The sequence below is a fragment of the Pleurodeles waltl genome, chromosome 9 (genome assembly GCF_031143425.1).
Source record: "Pleurodeles waltl isolate 20211129_DDA chromosome 9, aPleWal1.hap1.20221129, whole genome shotgun sequence".
Lineage (NCBI taxonomy): Eukaryota > Metazoa > Chordata > Amphibia > Caudata > Salamandridae > Pleurodeles > Pleurodeles waltl.
The window spans coordinates 976,102,475-976,121,790 of NC_090448.1; the positions used below are offsets into that span (position 1 = coordinate 976,102,475).

General features: G+C 47.2%; 1 protein-coding gene across 1 annotated transcript in view; it reads left to right on the top strand.

The window, feature by feature from the left end:
- The first annotated feature begins 8,728 nt into the window (after positions 1-8,728).
- ZDHHC22 (zinc finger DHHC-type palmitoyltransferase 22) overlaps positions 8,729-19,316 on the top strand; it is a 47,833-nt gene continuing 37,245 nt past the window's right edge. Inside the window, exons 1-2 of the mRNA XM_069208425.1 lie at positions 8,729-10,983; positions 15,608-16,146. Coding sequence (XP_069064526.1) covers positions 15,624-16,146 — 523 coding nt within the window. The 5' untranslated portion in view covers positions 8,729-10,983; positions 15,608-15,623. The remainder of the gene's footprint in view (positions 10,984-15,607; positions 16,147-19,316) is intronic.

Genomic DNA, 19,316 nt, shown 5'->3' on the forward strand with positions numbered 1-19,316 from the left:
ATCGGACTGTAGTCAGTGTGCGGAGTGAAGTAGGCATCCTGTATGCCAGAGGGAGCTCCCATGAATTGAAGATACTGCTACGCCAATTGGGCTGTAGACTGTGTGTGGAGTAGGGTCATTGACTCTGTATGCCAAAGCCAGCCACTGGAAAGGACAAGGAAAGCTGCCTGGTTCAAGGCATCATCGAGAGAAGAGGCTGCCGTGGTGACACGTACAGACCCAAGCCCCGACCGAGGATCGACCCAGAGCAATCAACACCTCCCCCAATTGTGGAAAGGATTAAAGGAACTTAACTTCTCAATGGAGGAAGTGCTGTGGATGCCCAGTGGCTGCTCCTGCAGCTCTGTAAGTGACACCAACAGCAGCCACTCTCTGTGATGTCCATGAGTGAAAGACTCTCAGAGACTCCAGTCGTGCAAATCCTGCAGTAGCAGGTAAGACTGATCATAGGTCGACAAGGCCCTGGGGGAACTTCTTTGACATAGCGCTTCAGGCACTGGAACACTTTTGACTTTTAAAAGAGTTGGAGTGGGACTTCTGAGACTCAGACTACTTGTGAGTCCTAACCTGAATGATACCAAAAGTGAATCGAGAATTACCCTTACCACTAGGCAGAGGGAAGTGGAACACAGAGACCTGCCTATTGAACACTAGAGCCCTGACCTCGGGATGCTGTGATTATTGTTTGTGTATGCCATATTTTACTTTGTATTCGCATATGAATACTCTATTTTTCATAAAAGCACATTTTTGACAGAACAATCATTATTGCTGCTGCTTAACGTATTATGAGGTGTGAGCATATGTTTACCCCCTGTATCTACCACCCCCTCTGAGAAGTATTAGACTGCTCTATTCATGGTACTACTGAGAGTTAAGTGCTGAAGGGATACTTGGCCCACTTGCTCAAGATCCACAGCAACTGGGCCCTGGGACAATCAGGAGTAAAAGGCCTGAACCCCCATTTTTTGGCCCAGGTGCTCCAGCTTGCCCCCTGGCCTTCTGAAAGGGGTTCTGACATATAGATACTTGGGGTAACCTCAGCTTAAGGCCTATAGGAGGCATCTGAAATACCTATGGACGGCTCCTCCGAGTAGACATGACTTCAGTGCTTTGTTTGTAAAGTAGTAAGAGTCAGTGCACAAAGCACTGCTCAGTCACCAGAGACCGGTGCTATAAAATGGCAGAGTGCTGAATACCAAGGGTGGGCAGTCCTGAATCAACCTCATCAGGCATTCTAAATTCGCTGCCAGGTACTCCCTGTCCAGTTATCTCACTCTTACAAGTTTGTGCTTTCTCCCTTGGTGACTGTTTTTCTGTATTTCCTTTCCTCAGTCTTTCCGTTTAGTTTGTTTTTCCTTCTGATTGGCTTGGGAAACGTCTGATGAGCAGAAATAAGCGCAAGTCCCCAGAAATAAGTGCTGGTGCTCCCCCAGGGCAACCACCGGCTCAAATTAAGTACTGCCGAGCTTGCACTGCTATCCCCGATCTAAGGGGCCATGAAAGCAGTGGCAGGGACGGGAACTAAACAGAGCCCCGAGGGCCGAACCTGTGATGTCAACGTAGGGTCAAAGGGTGAGTGATGTCACTTCGGTGACACCAGGTAAATCGACGTCAATGGCACTGCTGCCTTCAAGGCTACTAGGCCCAGGCCTGGCGGTTGGAAACTGTCTTCTGAATACATTTCTGGGGAGTTCTTGAATGGTGAGCTCTCCTAGCGCCAGCAAAAACAGGGGGACATTTTAAAACATACGATGATGCTATCGGTGACGTCATAGCCCTGCACTTCGCTGTTTTTGGCATTTGAGACTTTATGCATTACTAAGCCATGTTTTTCGGCAGTGATATTACTTCCGATGTGCTGGATGCTGCCTAACATTGATTTCTTTTCTTTGCAGAAATTATTTGAAATGTTTTCTTTAAGCTGTTGCTCAGTCAAGCATGTAAGGTTTATGGATTTACAGAAGTATGCCCTTTGGTAAGGCTGTCGTGCAAGCACATAGATGGAGATGTGGGTTCTGGAACTTTCCCTCAAGATCCTGACCCCTGCCCCTCCCCTCCGGGCTTCTTTCGTGGAACATGGCTGACCCTTACGGGAACCATCTGATTGGAAAGTCTTTGCTCCACCTTAGCAGGTATTTGTTGTACCTCCTCCCCCCTCCGAGAAGGCCACGAGCCTTCTCACGCCAATAAGGGCGAGGATGTGAAATGGGGAATAGAGTGGGGAGGGGGAGGCAAGGAGAGGGAAAGGGATGGAGAAGGGAGAGAGATAGAAGGCGGGGGAAGAGAGGGCTAAGGGAATGAGATGAAGAAAAGAAAGGAGGGAGTGAGGGACGGATTTAGGAAGTAAGAGGTGGATGGGAGAAAGAAACACAGGGTTGTGAGTTTGAGGGCAGGGTGAGGCAAGTGAGGGAGATCTATGAGAGAAAGATGTCATCGAAAAATATATTTGTGGAGAAATGAGGAGGATACCGATATGAGACTACAAGGAGGAAGAGTTATGAGGGGAGGGGAGATGATTGAGAAAGAAGTGAAGGGATTCAAAGGAGGGAGGAGGCAAGAAAAGCCGTGAGGGAGGGATAAAGATGAGGAATTGAAGCGAAAGATTCGAGCACGAGGGATGAGGTGCGAAAGGGGTGAAATCTATGAGGAGCTTTGAAGGGCAAATATGTACAGTAGGGGGGTTTGAGGGGAATAAGGATGGTCGGGAAAGCTCTGAAGAGGAAGGAAGAGGGGGTGGTGTGTGAGTAAGAAACGCGAGGACGCGAGAGATGTGAGGGGAGAGTTTGGTAACCGATGTGACAATGTATATAGAAAGGACCAGAGAGAGAGAGAGAACACTGACAGAGGGAGAACACTGACAGAGAGAGAACACTGACAGGGCGAGAAGACTCACAGAGAGAGAAGACTCACAGAGACCATAGAAAGAGACAGAACACTAAGCGAGCGAGAACAATGACAGAGAGAGAACACTGACAGAGGGAAAACACTGATAGAGAGACACTTACAGTGAGAAAACACTGACAGAGAGAACACTGACAGAGAGAACACTGACAGAGTGAGAACACTGAAAAAAGACAGCACTGATAAGGAGAGATCTCAGAGAGGTCAAAAACACTGAGAGAGAGAGAGAACCCTGACAGGGAGAGAACACTTGCAAACAGAGAACAATGACAGAGAGAAAACACTGACAGAGAAAGAATACAGACAGAAAACTCTGACAGAGAGACAACACTGACAGAGAGAGCAGAAACACTGACATAGAGGCAACAATGACAGAGCAAAAACACTTACATCAAGAGAACACTGACAGAGAGACAACATTAACATAAAGAGAACACTGACAGAGAGAACACTGGAGCAAGAGAACACTAACAGAGAGAGAGAGAGACCACTTAGAGTCTTAAAGAGAGAGAACACTAACAGAGCAAAAACATTGACAGAGGGAAAACACTATCACAGAGCAAGAAAACTGACAGAGAGAGAGAACACTGCCAGCAAAAGAGAGAAACACTGACAGAGAGAACCCCAACAAAGAGAGAACACGGAGAGAGGGAGAGAACACTCAAAGAGGAGCATTGCCCGATGATGAAGCATGGCACCCAATGGTGAGTGAGGGCTACTGTTCCACTAATGCATGTGCTGACTGAAAATACCCCCTACCCTAGTTGGTGTAATGGAGGCCTTCCTTTTGGAACAGTGCATCTTATTTCAGTTATAGGTTCATGCACAGAGACTGATGCACTGGACCACATAATTCTCCCTAGTTTTGTATCTCTAAAAACATTTTGGGTATAATGAGAGAACACTGCCAGAGGGAGAACACTGCCAGAGACATAACACTAACAGAGACATGACACTGATAGAGTGACACAGCGAGAAAACACTGACAGGGCGGGAACACAAACAGAGTGAGAACACTTACAGAGAGAGAACACAGGCAGAGTGAGAACACTGACAGAAAGAAAACCCTGACAGAGACCACAGACAGATACGGAACATTGAGAGAGTGAGAACACTGAGAGAGAGAAAACATAGAGAGAGCAAGAACAATTATTGAGCAAGAACAATTATGGAGAGAGAACACTGACAGACAGAGAACACTGAAACAGCAAAAGCACTGACAGGGTGCCAACATTGACAGAGAGACCATAGACAGAGAGAGACCACTGAGAGAGTGAGAACACAGACAGCAAGCGAACACTGACAGAGAGAAAACACTGAGAGAGCAAGAGCACTGACATAGCAAGAACACCAATGATAGAGAGAACATTGACAGATTGAGAACAAAGACAGAGCGATAACACTGAAAGAATGAAAACAATGCCAGAGAGTGAACATTGACAGTGAGAGAACACTGACAGAGAGAGACAGAGAGAACACTGACAGACACATAACACTGACAGAAACATAACACTAATAGAGAGACACAGCGAGAAAACACTGACGGAATGAACACTGACAGAGAGAGAATAAAGACAGAGCAAAAACAATGAAAGAGTGAAAACACTGCCAGAGAGAGAACACTGACAGACAGAGAACACTGACAGAGAGAACACTGACATAGGGAGAACTTAAACAATGAGAACACTGACTGCGAGAGAACACTAACAGAGTGAGAAAACTGACAGAGCAAGAACACCGACAGAGACAGAGAATAGTGACAGAGAGAGAACACTGACAAAGAGAACACTGACAGAGAGAACATTACCAGAACGAGAACACTGACATAGTGAGAACACTAATAAAGTGAAAACACTGACAGAGGGAGAACACCGACGGGGAAGATTGACAGGGCGAAAACACTGACATAGTGAGAACACGAACAAAGTGAGAACACTGACAGAGGGAGAACACTAAAAGAGAGAACACTGACAGAGTGAGAACCCTGACATAGTGAGAACACTCACAGAGAGAAAACACTGACAGAACAAGAACAGTGACAGCCAGAGAACACTGACAGAGTGAGAACACTGACAGAGAGACAATACTGATAGAGACCACTGAGAGGTCAAAAACATTGACAGAAAGAGAACACTGACAGATAGAGGGCATTGACAGAGAGAACCCACTGATAGAGTGAAAATACAGGCAGATACAGAACACCGAAAGAGAGAGAACACTAACAGAGCAAGACAATTGACAGAGAGACAACACTGGCAGAGGGAGAAACTACTGAGAGAGCAAAAACACTGACTGAGCAAGAGCACTAACAGAGAACATTGACAGAGCGAGAACACTGACAGCCAAAGACCACTGAGAGAGCTAAAACACTGACAGAGAAAGAACACTAACATAGTGAGACTACTGACAGAGATAGAACATTGATAGAGAGAGAACACTGACAGAGAGAGACCACTTAGAGAAGGAGAACACTGAAAGAGTGAAAACACTGACAAAGCAAGAACAGAGAGAGTACACTAAGAGAGAGAACACTGACAGAGAGAGAGAGAACACTGAGACACAGAGAGAACACTAACAGAGAAGGGAACATTGACAGAGAGAGAACACTGACAGCGAGAGAACAGTGACAGAGTGAGAACACTAACAAAGTGAGAACACTGACAGAGTGAGAACACTGACAGCGAGAGAACACTAACAGAGTGAGAAAACTGACAGAGAGAGAACACTGACAGAGAGACAACACTGATAAACAGAGCACTGAGAGGTCAAAAACACTGACAGAGAGAGAATACAGAGAGATAGAGAACATCGACAGAGACAGAACACTGACAGATAGAGAGCAATGACAAAGAGAAAACACTGACAGAGAGAGAACACAGCAGAGAGAGAACAATGGCAGAGAGAGAGAGAGAACACAGCAGAGAGAGAACAATGGCAGCAAGAGAACACTGACAGGGGTAGAACACTGACAGAAAGAAAACACTGTCAGATCGAGAAAACTCACATACATACATCACTGACAGGGAGAGACCACTGATAGAGCAAGAACACTCACAGCGAGAGAACGCTGACAGAGAGAGATCACTGACAGAGGGAGAACACTGACTGAGCAAGAGTACTGACAATGAGAGAACACTAACAGAGAGGGAATACTGACAGAGCAAGACCACTGTGAGAGCGAGAACACTGACAGCGAGAGAACACTGACAGAGTGAGAACACTGACAGAGTGAGAACACTGACAGATTAAGAACACCGAGAGAGAAAGACAATAAAAGAGTGAACACGTTGACAGAGAGAACACTGACACAGAGAGAACAGAGACAGAGTGAGAACACTGAAAGAGAGAGAACACTGACAGAGAGATAAAACAGGCAGAGTGAAACGGTGACAGAGAGAGAACACTGACAGGGCAGGAATACTGACAGAGAGAGAACACTGACAGGGCGAGGACACTGACAGAGAGATAAAACAGGCAGAGTGAGAACACTGACAGAGAGAGAACACTGACAGGGCAGGAACAATGACAGAGAGAGAACGTTGATAGCGAGAGAACACTGACATGGTGAGAACCCTGACAGAGACCAGAGACAAAACACTGAGAGAGAGAAATCATTGAGAGAGCAAGAACACTGAGTGAGTGAGAAAAATTATGGCGAGAGAACACTGCCAGAGAGAGAACACTGACACAGAGAGAGAACACTGACAGAGACATAACACTAACAAAGACATAACACTGATAGAGAGACACAGCGAGAAAACACTGACAGGGAGAACGCTTTTAAAGAGAGAACACTGACAGAGAGAGTACACTGAGAGAGAGAACACTGACAGAGAGAGAACACCGACACAGAGAGAGAACACTAACAGAGCAAGAACATTTACAGAGGGATAACACTGACAGTGTGTGAACACTGACAGCGAGAACACTAACAAAGTGAGAACACTGACAGAGGGCGAACACTGACAGAGAGAGAGCACTGACAGAGAGACAACGCTGATAAAGAGAGCACTGAGAGCTCAAAGACACTGGCAGAGAGAGAATACAGACAGGTAGAGAACATTGACAGACAGAGAGCAATAACAAAAAGAAAAACTGACAGAGAGAACACAGACAGAGAGAAAACAATGGCAGAGAGAACACTGACACAGAGAGAGAACACTAACAGAGCGAGAAAACTGACAGAGTGAGAACACTGACAGAGAGAGAACACTGACAGAGAGAGAACACTGACAGAGAGAACACAGACAGAGAGAGAACAATGGCAGAGAGAGAGAGAGAACACTGACACAGAGAGAGAACACTGACAGAGAGAACACTGACAGATAAAGAATACTGAGAGTGAGACCACTGAGAGAGCGAGAACACTGACAGAGAGAGAACACAGAGTGAGAACACTGACAGAGAGAGAACAATGGCAGAGAGAACACTTACATAGCGAGCACATTGAGAGAGCAAGAACACTTAGAGTAAGAGAACACTGACAGAGACTGAGCCAGAGAACTGACAACGAGAGAACACTAACAGTTAGAGAATACTGACAGAGTGAGACCACTGAGAGAGCGAGAACACTGACACAGAGAGAACACAGAGTAAGAACACTGACAGAGAGAGAACACTGACAGTGAGAGTGCACTGACAGGGTGGGACCACTGACAGAGAGACAAGACTGATAGAGACCACTGAGAGGTCAAAAACATTGACAGAGAGAGAACACTGACAGAGAGAGAACACCGACAGAGCGAGAAACCGACAGAGCTAGACATTGACAGAGGGAGAACACTGTCAGAGCGAAAACACTGACAGAGAGGGAGAGACAACTGAGAGAGCAAAAAACACTGACAGCGAGAGAGCACTGACAGAGAGAACACTACGTAACGAGGACACTGACAGAGATAGAACCGTTACAGCGAGAGACCACTGACAGAGAACAATGACAATACGAGAACAGAGAGAACACTGACAGAGAGAGAACAGTGAGAGATAGAGAGGACACTAACAGAGCAAGGAAATTGACAGAGAGAGAACACTGACAGGTAGACAACACTAACGCAGAGAAAACTGACAATCGGAGGTGAAAAGTGAGCGAACCGGTGCACAGAGCAGAGGGTGGCGAGGGAGAGGATAAAGCAAGGGGATAGTGAAAGAGAGGGAGTGAAGAGAGACAAATGGGGCACAGAAGTGGAGAGTGGAGGAAGAGAAAGAAAGAAAGAAAGAAAGAAAGAAAGAAAGAAAGAAAGAAAGAAAGAAAGAAAGAAAGAAAGAAAGAAAGAAAGAAAGAAAGGGGAAGAGGAAGCTGGAGGGAGAGTGACGAGGACATAGAAGTAGAGATGGAGAGAGAGTGGAAAAGGCTGGGGAGTGTAAAAGAAGAAAGGGAAGGGTAGAAAAACGTGAAAGAGAGATGAATTGAAGCGATGCTCGGGGGAGAGAAGGGAAGAGAGAGAATAGTTAGAAAGGGGAGGAGTTACATCAAAGAGAGACGACGAATGAGACACCTGAGAGGCACAGGAGGTAGACAGACACTGAGATATAAAGAGAAAGAGGCAGATAAAGAGACAGCGAGATGGACAGGGTGGACTTGGGGTCGAGAGGAGAAGGACAAAGAGATAGGGGGAAGAGAGCGACGGAGAGGAGGGATAGACGGGGATGAAAAGGGTGCGAAGAGAGAAAGGAATCTATGGGAAGAGGGAGGGACTCGGCTCGAGGGAGATGGTGCTGGGATTTAAAGGCGGGGGGAGAGGGGGCTGGGGATGCTGCCTCCGCCTGGTCCAATCAGATCGCGCCGTCAGTAATTGGAAGGAGTGCGCCGGCAGTTTTAGGAGCCAGTGCTTGGCTGACGCAGCGGATTGCTGGTACCCCAGGATGTGCCGGGCAGGGCGGCAGCCGGGAGGACGTCCCCCCGCCGCTACCCCAGGCCTGGAGGTGTCCACTGCTGGGGACAAACCAAGAGCAGGGGAGCATCAGAACTGAGAGTGCTGAGCTCTAGAATGGGGCGCTGACCCTGGACAGCTCCCGAATAAGGGGTGCCGCTGGTCAAGCAAATTGAAGGCTGTTGTTTCTGGGGGAGCATTTAAAGACACGGGGAGCTGAATGGTCAGCTTCGGAGACAGGTTTGCTAGGAGGACAGCTAGGAATATGCGGTTGCTGACCTCTAGGGCAGAGGCTGCTGAGTTTTGGAGCAGGGGCTGCTGAAGATAGATCCTCACAGCAGAGCTGGCGGGACAACTGGAGGTGCGGGGTGCGTGGAGAGCTATAGAGCAGGGGTGCTGAAAGAACAGCTCCAAAGGGGAGAGTTAACTCCAACGTAAGGGGGAGCAGCACCAGGGCCGTGGCGCTGAACGGACAGCTCCAGAAACAGTGACTTAACCCTCAAAGCAGGGCAGCATCAGGAGAGGGATGCTGGGACAGACAGATCCAACCCGTTCCAGAGCAGGCAGTGCTGGGCACTAGATGCAGAGACGGCTTCAGAGTAGGGGGGATCCGCACAAAGTAGGATGTCTTGAAATACCCACAGGTGCTGTTGAATCCAGGGCAGAGGATGCTCAGAGGACAATTCAAGAACAGGTGGTCCCGCAGGAACAGACCCAGAGCAGGAAGTGGTGAGCTCGAGAGCAGGCGTTGTTGAATGGACCGTTCCTGACCATGGAGTGTTAAAGGGACGGACTGAAAAACGAGGTGAAGAGCTGCAGAGCCGACGTGCTGAGTGTACAGTTCTCGACTGTTCTAGACCAGAAGATGTTGCTCGGGTTCGGACAGTTCTAAAGCAGAAAGTGTAAAGCTCCCAAAGAAGGGAGGGTGAGAAGATTGCTTCAATGAAGGAAGTGTTGGGATCCAAAACAGGGGTACCGGGCCGACAACTCTAGAGCGGGGTCTGCTGCACAGAAAGTTCCAGATCAGGGGGGAGGGGTCACAGGGAGTGAAAGAGAAACTGAAAGTTGTGGAGAATGTCCCTAAGCACACAGTCCCAGAGCATGTAGTGCTGAGCTCTCTAGAACAGGCGGGCAGCTCGGGAGTAGGGGTTGGGAGTAGATAGCTATAGAGCAGGGTTCTAAAAAGACAGCACCATAGCGGCTGGTGCTAAGTGCACAGCTCCAGAGCAGGGACTACTGAACAGACAACTCCAGCACAGAAAGTGCTGACCAAACTGATCCACAACAAGCGGTGCAAAGTGGACAGTCCAAGAACAAGAAGTGCTAAGCGGACAGTTCCAGAGAAGTGTCTGGTGAAGTCTAGAGCCGGGGGTGCGGTCAAGGGTCCCGAGTGCAGAGGTTCAGCGCTAGCGGTTTTGAGTGGCCAGTTTCAGAGCCTGGGACGCTGAGCTCTGAATATGTAAGCCGTGAGAGAGCAGTTTAAAAGCAGGGGTGGCTGTGCTTACGATTCCAGAGCAGGGTCTGCCACAAAAGTGATACAGGGCCGACAGGTTCTCCGCGGACCGCTGATATCAAGGGACGCCGAGCAAAGGATCGAGTGCTGCTCTGCCCACTGCAGGTGGTGCTGAAAGGACAGCTCCAGAGCCCGAGGTGGTGACAGCTGGAGACCAGTGCCTTCTGGACAGAGAGCCCCAGAGCACGGATATCTCAAGGGCCAGCTCCTGAGGGAGGGTGGTGAGTAGTTCCAGGGTCAGAGGAGCGGTGCTGAACGGACGGCTCTTATGGAGGTCGGCCTGAACGGGCCTTTCCACAAGTGGTCACTTAGTGGACATCTCTGTATGGGGCACTGAACGGACAGCTCCTGCGGAGTAGCGCCTGAACGGGCATCTCCACAACAGGAGGCTACCTCCATTCCAGGGGTGCTGAACGGATTACTCCAGAGCAAGAAGTGCTAAGCGAACAGTTCTAGGGAAAGAGGGAGCGTTTAGGGACATCTATCTCCCTGCCAGCTGCGATACCAGGGCAGCCAAGTTCCAACCGCGACTTAAAGAGTTTTCCAAGTTTACTGTCAGCATCCCTGCCTGCCTGGACGGCGCAAACCCGCGAGAAGCCCTGGCAGGACTGACTCCCACACGAGGAGAAAACGTCTGCCGCCAGATGTACCGAGAGGTGGCTCCTGCGATTCTCAGCCGGCGCTCTGCGCGCTCAGGTGGTGTGACCCTCGCTGCTGGCTGGCACGTGACGCGTGGGTGACACGCTGAATGCGTGAGTGGAAGCGATGTGATTTAATGCGGTATGGGGTGTAGAGAACTCAGGGACACAGAGCTCAGAAGCGGCAGACCTCACCTGTAGCCTCTGGCACGAAGGCATGAGCTGCGATTTGTGTATCTCTGAAGTACTGTGTGCGGTGATGTGACATGTCATTACTTTAGGATTTCTGTTATTTTGTTTTATATCTTTTCGTGTGCCGTTATATCCATGGGAGTCATTTAATGTAATATTGCAATAATGTATGGGATGGTACGTGGAGTGACGTGGAGTAATGCAAAGCAATGAGAAGTGATGTGGTATGTTATGAATGGTTATGAAAGATTCTTAAGATAGGGTATGTGTTAATTAGCTGTGGTATGAAGTGTTTCTACCCCTGCGTGTGCTCTGTGTGGGTATGCTACAATAGTCTCTGTGTTGTTTCTTTGTGACCTTTGATATGTTAGGTTGTTTGTTGTCACGTATTGTTGTGTCATGTGTTGATATATCGTGTGTTGCTGTGTTATTGTAAGTTTGAGCTGTGCTGCGCACTTTATACAAAGTGTTACTGTACATCATGCCATGTGCTCTTATGTTTTGTGAGGTTGTGCTGCGCTCTGCAGTGCTATTTTATGTGACTTGACCATATGTTATGATGCAGTAGTCCGTATGTAATAATATATTAGGCTGTGTATAATTCTGTGTTGGTGTGCTATGTGTCAGCTCATTGTGTGCTGCTGTGTTGTGACACGTTTGAGTTGTGCTGTTTTGTGTTTTTTTATTAGAAATGATTTTACATACCTACATATGTTGTTATGCTAAGTGCTGCCTTGAGTGGTTAAGTTATTTCATGGTGTTTTTTTGTGATGCGGGTATGTTGTATTGCCATGTTATGATATGTTAGGCTGGGTACTGCGACGTGCGGTGTCCCATGTGTTAGTCTATTATGTGCATAATGTTATGATAAGGTTCGTATTGTCTTATGTGTTTTCATGCATTGGCATACCACGGTATGTGTCATTCTATGTTGTGTGTTGTAAAATTAAGTTGTGTGTATTATGTGAGCTGTGTCGTTATGCGACGCAATGCTATGTTATCTACTACGTAACATTTTGTTTTTGTGCGGTTTTAGTTTATGGAGATAACTTACAAGTGCACACGGTTCTAAAACTGAGAAAAATAATACTGCAAGCAACACAGCTAGAGGGGATATAATTGTGTAATTTAAGTAGATGATGTTCTGCACTACATACATATTTTGAAAAGGCGTTTATTAACCAAATAAGGAACAGAAACCCTAAAGTACACTGCTGTGCTAAATGATGTTAGGTATTTCCTTTGTTACGTGTTATATTGTATAATCTGCTGCTAGATTGTAATATATTGTACTAGGGTTGAGTCATGGTTCGCCGTGCTACACCATAGCGCCTTTAATGCGCACTGTAACCGCAACCAGGCCTAACTCCTTAACTAAACGCTGAACTGCAAGAACAGGAAGTGACGTGTGGCCCTGCCAGAGGGAAGACGGGCAGGGAAGGCATGAATTTGAGGTGGGGGGCGATTCCCGAGGAAGGTGGCTTGGGCAGTGAAGTGGTCGTCACTTTGGTTCACCGATCTAAAGACAGTGTTCGTCAATGTATTATATAGCGCGGGTATTTCTTAACAGCGCTTTTGTTCAAAGCGCTATACTAATGAAGGCAAGAAGATATTTACCCTGGAATACAATTACTGTGAAAGAAGGCAGAGCTTTGCGACCCAAATAACATGGTGTTTCAGAAGGCACTTTTTAAGGCGTTGCTGAATCCGCGTTTTTTAAATAGAACTGTGAATGACAAGGGGTGGGTGCTCGTGGTAGCTCACTGTTTAGCTTAGATGTGAGTGAAGAAAGGAGTGCGTGTGCCGAGGTCGGTGGTGCTCATAGGAAGGAAAGTAAGCGCCGAGAAGCCGAGCAGCAAGGGCTAGAGGGGTCATACAGTGACATAAGGGCACACATCGATGAGTCAGCGGTTGGTTGGCGGGTAAACAGTAAATCAGACCGTGGAGGGCACGAAGATTAGTAATTCGCACTAAAACCGAACATAGCTGTAGTAAAGGGGCCTAGTCCGGCATAAAACGTACCTTCTCGATGCCACCCGAGCCGTGCCAGTGTGACGGGGGCTTGAGGGCTCGTGGCACGAGACTGAGTGTCGAGCATGTGAGTGCAAATAGTCGAAGTGTTCTGCCAGGCCTGTCCGTGACGTCTGCAGCCTGAGGCAGCGACTCCCTCCTCCCCCCACACACCACGCTGCATGTACAGGGGATTCCTGTGCCACTGTGAATATCCGAGTTGGCAGGAGCAGCTGGCACATAAGCCACGCATTGGCGCGGAGATGCTTCGTCGACCTTCGAGTCTGTGCCCTCGCTATCAGCTGGCGGCAGCCAGGGTAACCCTGGGCAGGCGCCTGCCCTCGAAGAGCAGACAGCGGCGGGAGCTCACATAATGACTGCCCTGGGCAGCTCCAGCCGGAAGTGGAGCCGGGAGGGGAGATGGCGGGAAAAGAAAAGGCAATAGGTGAAGTAGCTCAGTGGGAAATGTGCCCCGTGCATAGATCAACGTGTAGCCTTTGATTTCGGAAATCTGAATTCCAGTTGTGCTGACCCAGCCTTTTATCTTTCATAAAATGAGGACCATTCAGTTGGATTATAGTAATATGTTTTACTGGTGTCCTTGAGCCTATAAATAAGTTATTTACTTCATACATCATGGCAACCCTTTAGTCATCTCATTATATAATAATACGCTGTAGACCCAGGGGGTTAAAAAAAATTCCCTCGTCTGAGGAACATGCCACGTGCCTAGGAATGCGAAGTCAACCCAGAGGCTCTGCAGTAGCACACTCAGGCAGAGTGGGGTGTCCTATAGGGTAATCAGGCAGCGCCTGCTCGGCTGGTCTGACAGGTCATTGTGAGAGCCCCTTTTTGGCTGTTTGTGGGCCTGGTTCATGCTCTGCTGGGCCATGTTTTATAATTGATTTCCCTGGTATTAAAACAAACATTGCCAGAAGCAAGCACAAAGCCATGCAGTCTCCCATAACTTGCAGAACACTAATACAGCGTGTCTTTACAACAGTGGTCTCCAACCTTCTCAGTAACAAGAGCTACTTATTTTCATTGAAAATTACCCCGAGCTACTAATACTATCAGTGTTGTACACATCAGACAAGATTGACCACTTTTGCAAGATTACCTGCCATGATCATCTCAGTGCAGGATTGCCAGCAGTAAGGCTTTATCAATTTTAAATGGCTGTATAATTGTAATGTGGAACAGCCATGGATGCAATGCCCTTGGTAGTGAGGTAGTAATATAAAGCTTTTAGTATATTTATCAATCAAATGTCAGCTTTAAATATATTTTGGAAATTATGGGCTCTGGAAAATACACACATTTCCACCTCAAATACAGATTTTTCTATTTTGGTTTACAAATATTTATTCAATTAAGCAAACGTTTCTCATTTAATAGGCTGGGCTGCACTCAGATCAGCTACTATCAGGTAGTTGGAGAGATACCAGTAGCTCACAAGGTACTCATTGGTGATGTCTGTTTTACAATTTAACAACTGCCCCAATTTGTAAACATAGGTCTCTATTTTAGTTATCTGATTAACAAACTGGTGTCACTTTTATTTTGGGGCCCAGGACTATTTTGTGTCCCAGTCTCATCATGCCCCTTGGAAGCGCCCAAGAGATCCACCCGGGCCCAGGGCACGAAGGACCTCTAACCAAGGGTACACTAGAGCAGAGCCAAGTGATTAGTGCAGAGTGGGTAAACAGACTACAACTATTGCACTAAAAGCTCTTGCTTCAAATATCCAGGAACTGGAGGTAGAGAAGAAAATTAACAAAGTCCTAAAATGTGTGGCAAGTAAGTTTGGTTGGATTTAGGAATTAAAGGCAGATCAAAATGTATGATATTTTAAGATAACATGGAGGCTTTGGCAGTTTATCTTCCAGGACGTCAGTTTTAGCAAAATATATTTTGTTGTCCATGTTTACACTCGAGGCCAGTTGTGAGGCTTTTGCTGCACTGTCTGGCTTGGAGACAGAATCCCCACTAGCCTGTTTATAAGAGGCGGTTAGTATCTCATGCCCTGGTTGGCATACAGTGGAGTTCTTACCTGCATGGGCAGGGTTCCTGCCCCAGTGCCTCTTTGAGAATGCCAGTATGTCGAGGAATCTTCAAGAAGGAGGGACGTCACACGTAAATTAACATTCACCCCTAAATGAATATCCAAAACAGGTTTTCCACTGGGGCTGTCATATAACAGAAGGGCTGTAATGCATTAGTGTCCTCCTGTAATAACATAATAGGTAGGTTTAGGTAATTTTGTCACAAATACACCACTTGCACATCCTTGTACTTTAGCACATTTTGTTGAGTGGGGGTCCTACGCTTTCGTCTGTTTTCCAGGCTATGATTGTGCCCATCTAGTTTGTTGCCGCTGCCTGTCACTCTCTGTGAGGCCTAGTCTGATGCAATTTTCACTGCTTCAGCTGTCTTGCACCTAAAGTTTAACAAATGCACAAACTTCTTCCCCTCTGCAGGAATGTGGCCTGTACGATGCTGATACTCCGGCTGCTGAATGTCATGGCTCCTGCCTACTTTATCGGCCTCTGTGTAGTGACCTTTGCCCTCCAACTCTTCTTCTTCCTGCCCTGCATGATCAAAGACTCCTCAGGCCATGTGCTTTCTCCAGCGCCCCTGATGCACGTGGCCTTCTTCCTCTTCCTCGTGGTCAATGTCGTGGGCAACTACATCCTGGTCATCCGGAACACCCCTGAGGATCTGCGGGGCGGGACAAAGCCGGATGTCAGACAGGGCCAGAACCCGACTGGCAGCCATTACTGCCGCCTGTGCAGCCGCATGACCCTGAAGCACGACCACCACTGCTTCTTCACTGGCAACTGTGTGGGCAACAGCAACATGCGCAATTTTGTGATGTTCTGCTTCTACACGGGCTGCAGCTGCTTCTACTCGATGGTGCTGGGCGTGGCCTACGTCTCTGCGCTGTTTGCCGTCTCCTTCGCCAATCCCCTGACGTTCCTGCGCCTCCTGCCTCTTTCCATTGGGCGCTTCTTCTCAGGTAGGTGCTCCCAAAGGATGACCGTTGTAGAAAACACACTATTGCCAGGGCCACTCGAATTATGCGACAAGGGAGGACCAATTTGTGCAGCAAAGTTTTTTTAAACCTTTATTTTTAGTTTTCAAATAACAACATGGGGCGGTCAAAGTCATGGTCTACACAGTACAGATTAACTTAAGGGGATAAGAGTCTGTTTCCATTGTGTACATACATTTAATGATTCCCGTTAACATGCTGCACAAATTATTATACAAATTATTCCAACTGCAATTTTCCCCAACACTTCTCTTCTTAACTATGTCCCCCAGTTGTATCTATGTCATTATCTTCGCTAGAAATGGAATTGTGAATATTAACTGATTCCCCATCTAAGGATGGAGTTAAAAATGTATTGTAAAGATTCCCCCATTCCTGTAGATGTTCTGTTAATTTTTCATCCGCTCTACTGCGCCTCATGTGGACCTCTTCCTCTTATGCCCATTCTTGGACATCCCTGTGCCAGAGTTCTATCACTGAGGCCCTCTGTCCCATCCACGTGGTAGCCACGCGGCATCGGGCCAACAGCAGGGCTAGCTGTAGGAATTTATAGGCTATTGTGTGATTTTTGGGTTTCTTGGCTTGAGCCAGTAGGCATTGTAACAGAGTGCAGTCAATGAGGATAGGTGTTGCTCTATTTCATTCAGTCACTACCTGTGTCCAGTAGTCCTGAACTGCCTGACAGTGCCATGCTAAATACATGAAGTCCGCTCCGCCGCCATTACAGCTTGGGCACCTATCTTGCTGTGTGGGTGTTATGCGTTGCAGTTTCCTGGGCGTTAAATGTGTTCTATGTAGAAAGTTATAATGCACCAGTTTAAGTCATGCTTTGGTAGGTACTGCATGCATACAGCTGCAGCTGTGGCTTCACTCCCTGTCACCCAGAAGGTACTATTAAATCCGTGTCCCATGCGACGGGTGCTCGGATCAGAGGCCCTGTTGCCTCTTTTCTCGTTGCCCTATACAGTAGTGTTGTGAGATGTTGGCCTGACCCACAGTTCAGCAGGATGTCCAATGTGTGTGTAGTTTGTGGTGTGTCTGCATAGGTGGGGCAGTTACCTTTAGCCACCTCTACAATCCCAGCATAGTGTAGGTAGTAACCTGGGCCCAATGTAAAGGTTTCACAAGCTTGTTCTTATGTAATGTAGTACTCGCCCGGGTACAGGTCTCCCAACAAATTGCAGCCACCCTCTTTCCATGCTTGAAAAGACATGTTGTCCATCACATGACATATTGGTTTCAGTATCCAAATGGGTAGTTCCCTGTGAAATGGAGCCCTCTTTAGCGCCGCCTCAATAAAGTCCTGTCCTATTTTTGCCATTTGTCGGACTACATAAGGTCTATCCCTGGCTACTCCTGCCTCTTCCATTGGAATTGCTGGGAGCTGATCCGTGTCAAGTGAGTCTGCCAGGAGACACTCTTCTCAGTTGTCCCCATCTACGAACCATGTTGCTGCATGCTGTAGGTGTGAAGCCCAATAATACAGAACCGAATTTGGGCCACCAGACCTCCATCTTCATATTGTCTTGTCATAGTGGTCAGTGCTACTCTACTACGACAGCCTGCTCACAGTAGAGAAATAAGTATGGAAGTTAGTTGTTTACAAATCTGCTTAGGGATAGGGCAGAACATGTCCTGCAGCATATATAAACACCCGGGCAGCATCACCATTTTAGCTATGGCCAGCCTACCCATAATTGAGAGTGACAATGTGCTCCAGAAAGCTACTGAATTCTGCAGGGCAACTAGTACCCGCTCTATGTTGAGTCGAAGTTGTTGTTTTTCAGTGTGGGCCACTTGCATCCCTAGATAACGATGGTGCACCATTTCCCAGCATAGTCCTAATAGTGGGAGATGATCTGGCGGTATGTCGGCCAGGCCTGCTAATGGAAATAGTAAAGATTTATTCCTGCTAAGACAGAGACTGGAAATATCTCCAAACCCCAAAACAAGTCATAGGAGTATGGGTATTTCTACTTGCAGAGTGGCGATGTAAAATACAGCACAGCCCGCATATAGGGAAATAATGTAGCTTGTAGTACCTATTTGGATGCCCCAATCCCAAGGCTATGGCACCCCACGATGCTAGTGGCTGTATGCCGAGAGGAAAAAGGAGAGGGAAAAGGGGACAGTTCTGTCTCATTCCACACCCCAATGTCCAAGCTTCTGATCGTGTTCAACCCACGTGCACCCTAGCAGTGGGATTACTGTATTACAGTTTTACCCAGTCCTGATAACATGGGCCAATACCCATGATCTCTTGCACCGCAAGAAGATGCCCCCAGTCTACTGTGTTAAAGGCTTTTTTAGCAGCAGAGTTGACTAAATTAAGCGGCAACTAAAGACAAATGATGCGTTGTGATGCTGCATATTTTGTGATAGCATTACTTCGTTATTATAATTTTTACCCTTGGCAACATTGCCTGGGCGTAGGTTCCACCTCATTAGTACCAGTTTAGTACCCAAATATAGCAATACACAACAGAAAGGTGACCAGTCTACCTTTGTGAAGGGCCTTCGACTGTGCGGCAACATGTGCCGCCACATTTTTAGTAATATTTGAGGTAGAAACAACATTTGTTTGTTAAAATCTGCAGATTATGAAGCCAATGAGCGGTTATGTGGTGTATAACCAAACCCATAATTATGGAGAAAAAGCTATAACTGCAAGATCACATAATTCCAGTCGCTCTGCTCCCAGCCTGGTACTGTTATTTTCTGGTCACAGAAGCAACACATGTAACTAATTTTCGTAGGCTTGGTAGGCAGATCGGGTAAGCTTACCATCAAGTTTAAGGTTACGGTATAGTATAGTGCTAGGTTTAGAGTTATGGTTCGCTACTACAGAAATCTGTGGCACAAGAGTGGAGGAATCTACAATATTAAACCCCACATAAGGAGCTGGAAGTGTGCATTACTAGGCGTGATCATAAGTTTGTTAGCGTCCACAAACGTATGTTTATGTGCGTTCACAAGCTAAAATATAACCCATTCCTCGCTTTGGAAAAGGCAGGAAAGTTATTTCAACCAATAGAAAAAATGTGTGTTTGCACAATCAGCTCCCCATTCCACTGTAAAGAGCTGTGCACTATGTACAATTTCTCAAGAGGCAATAGTCACCTGTAGAAGGTCAC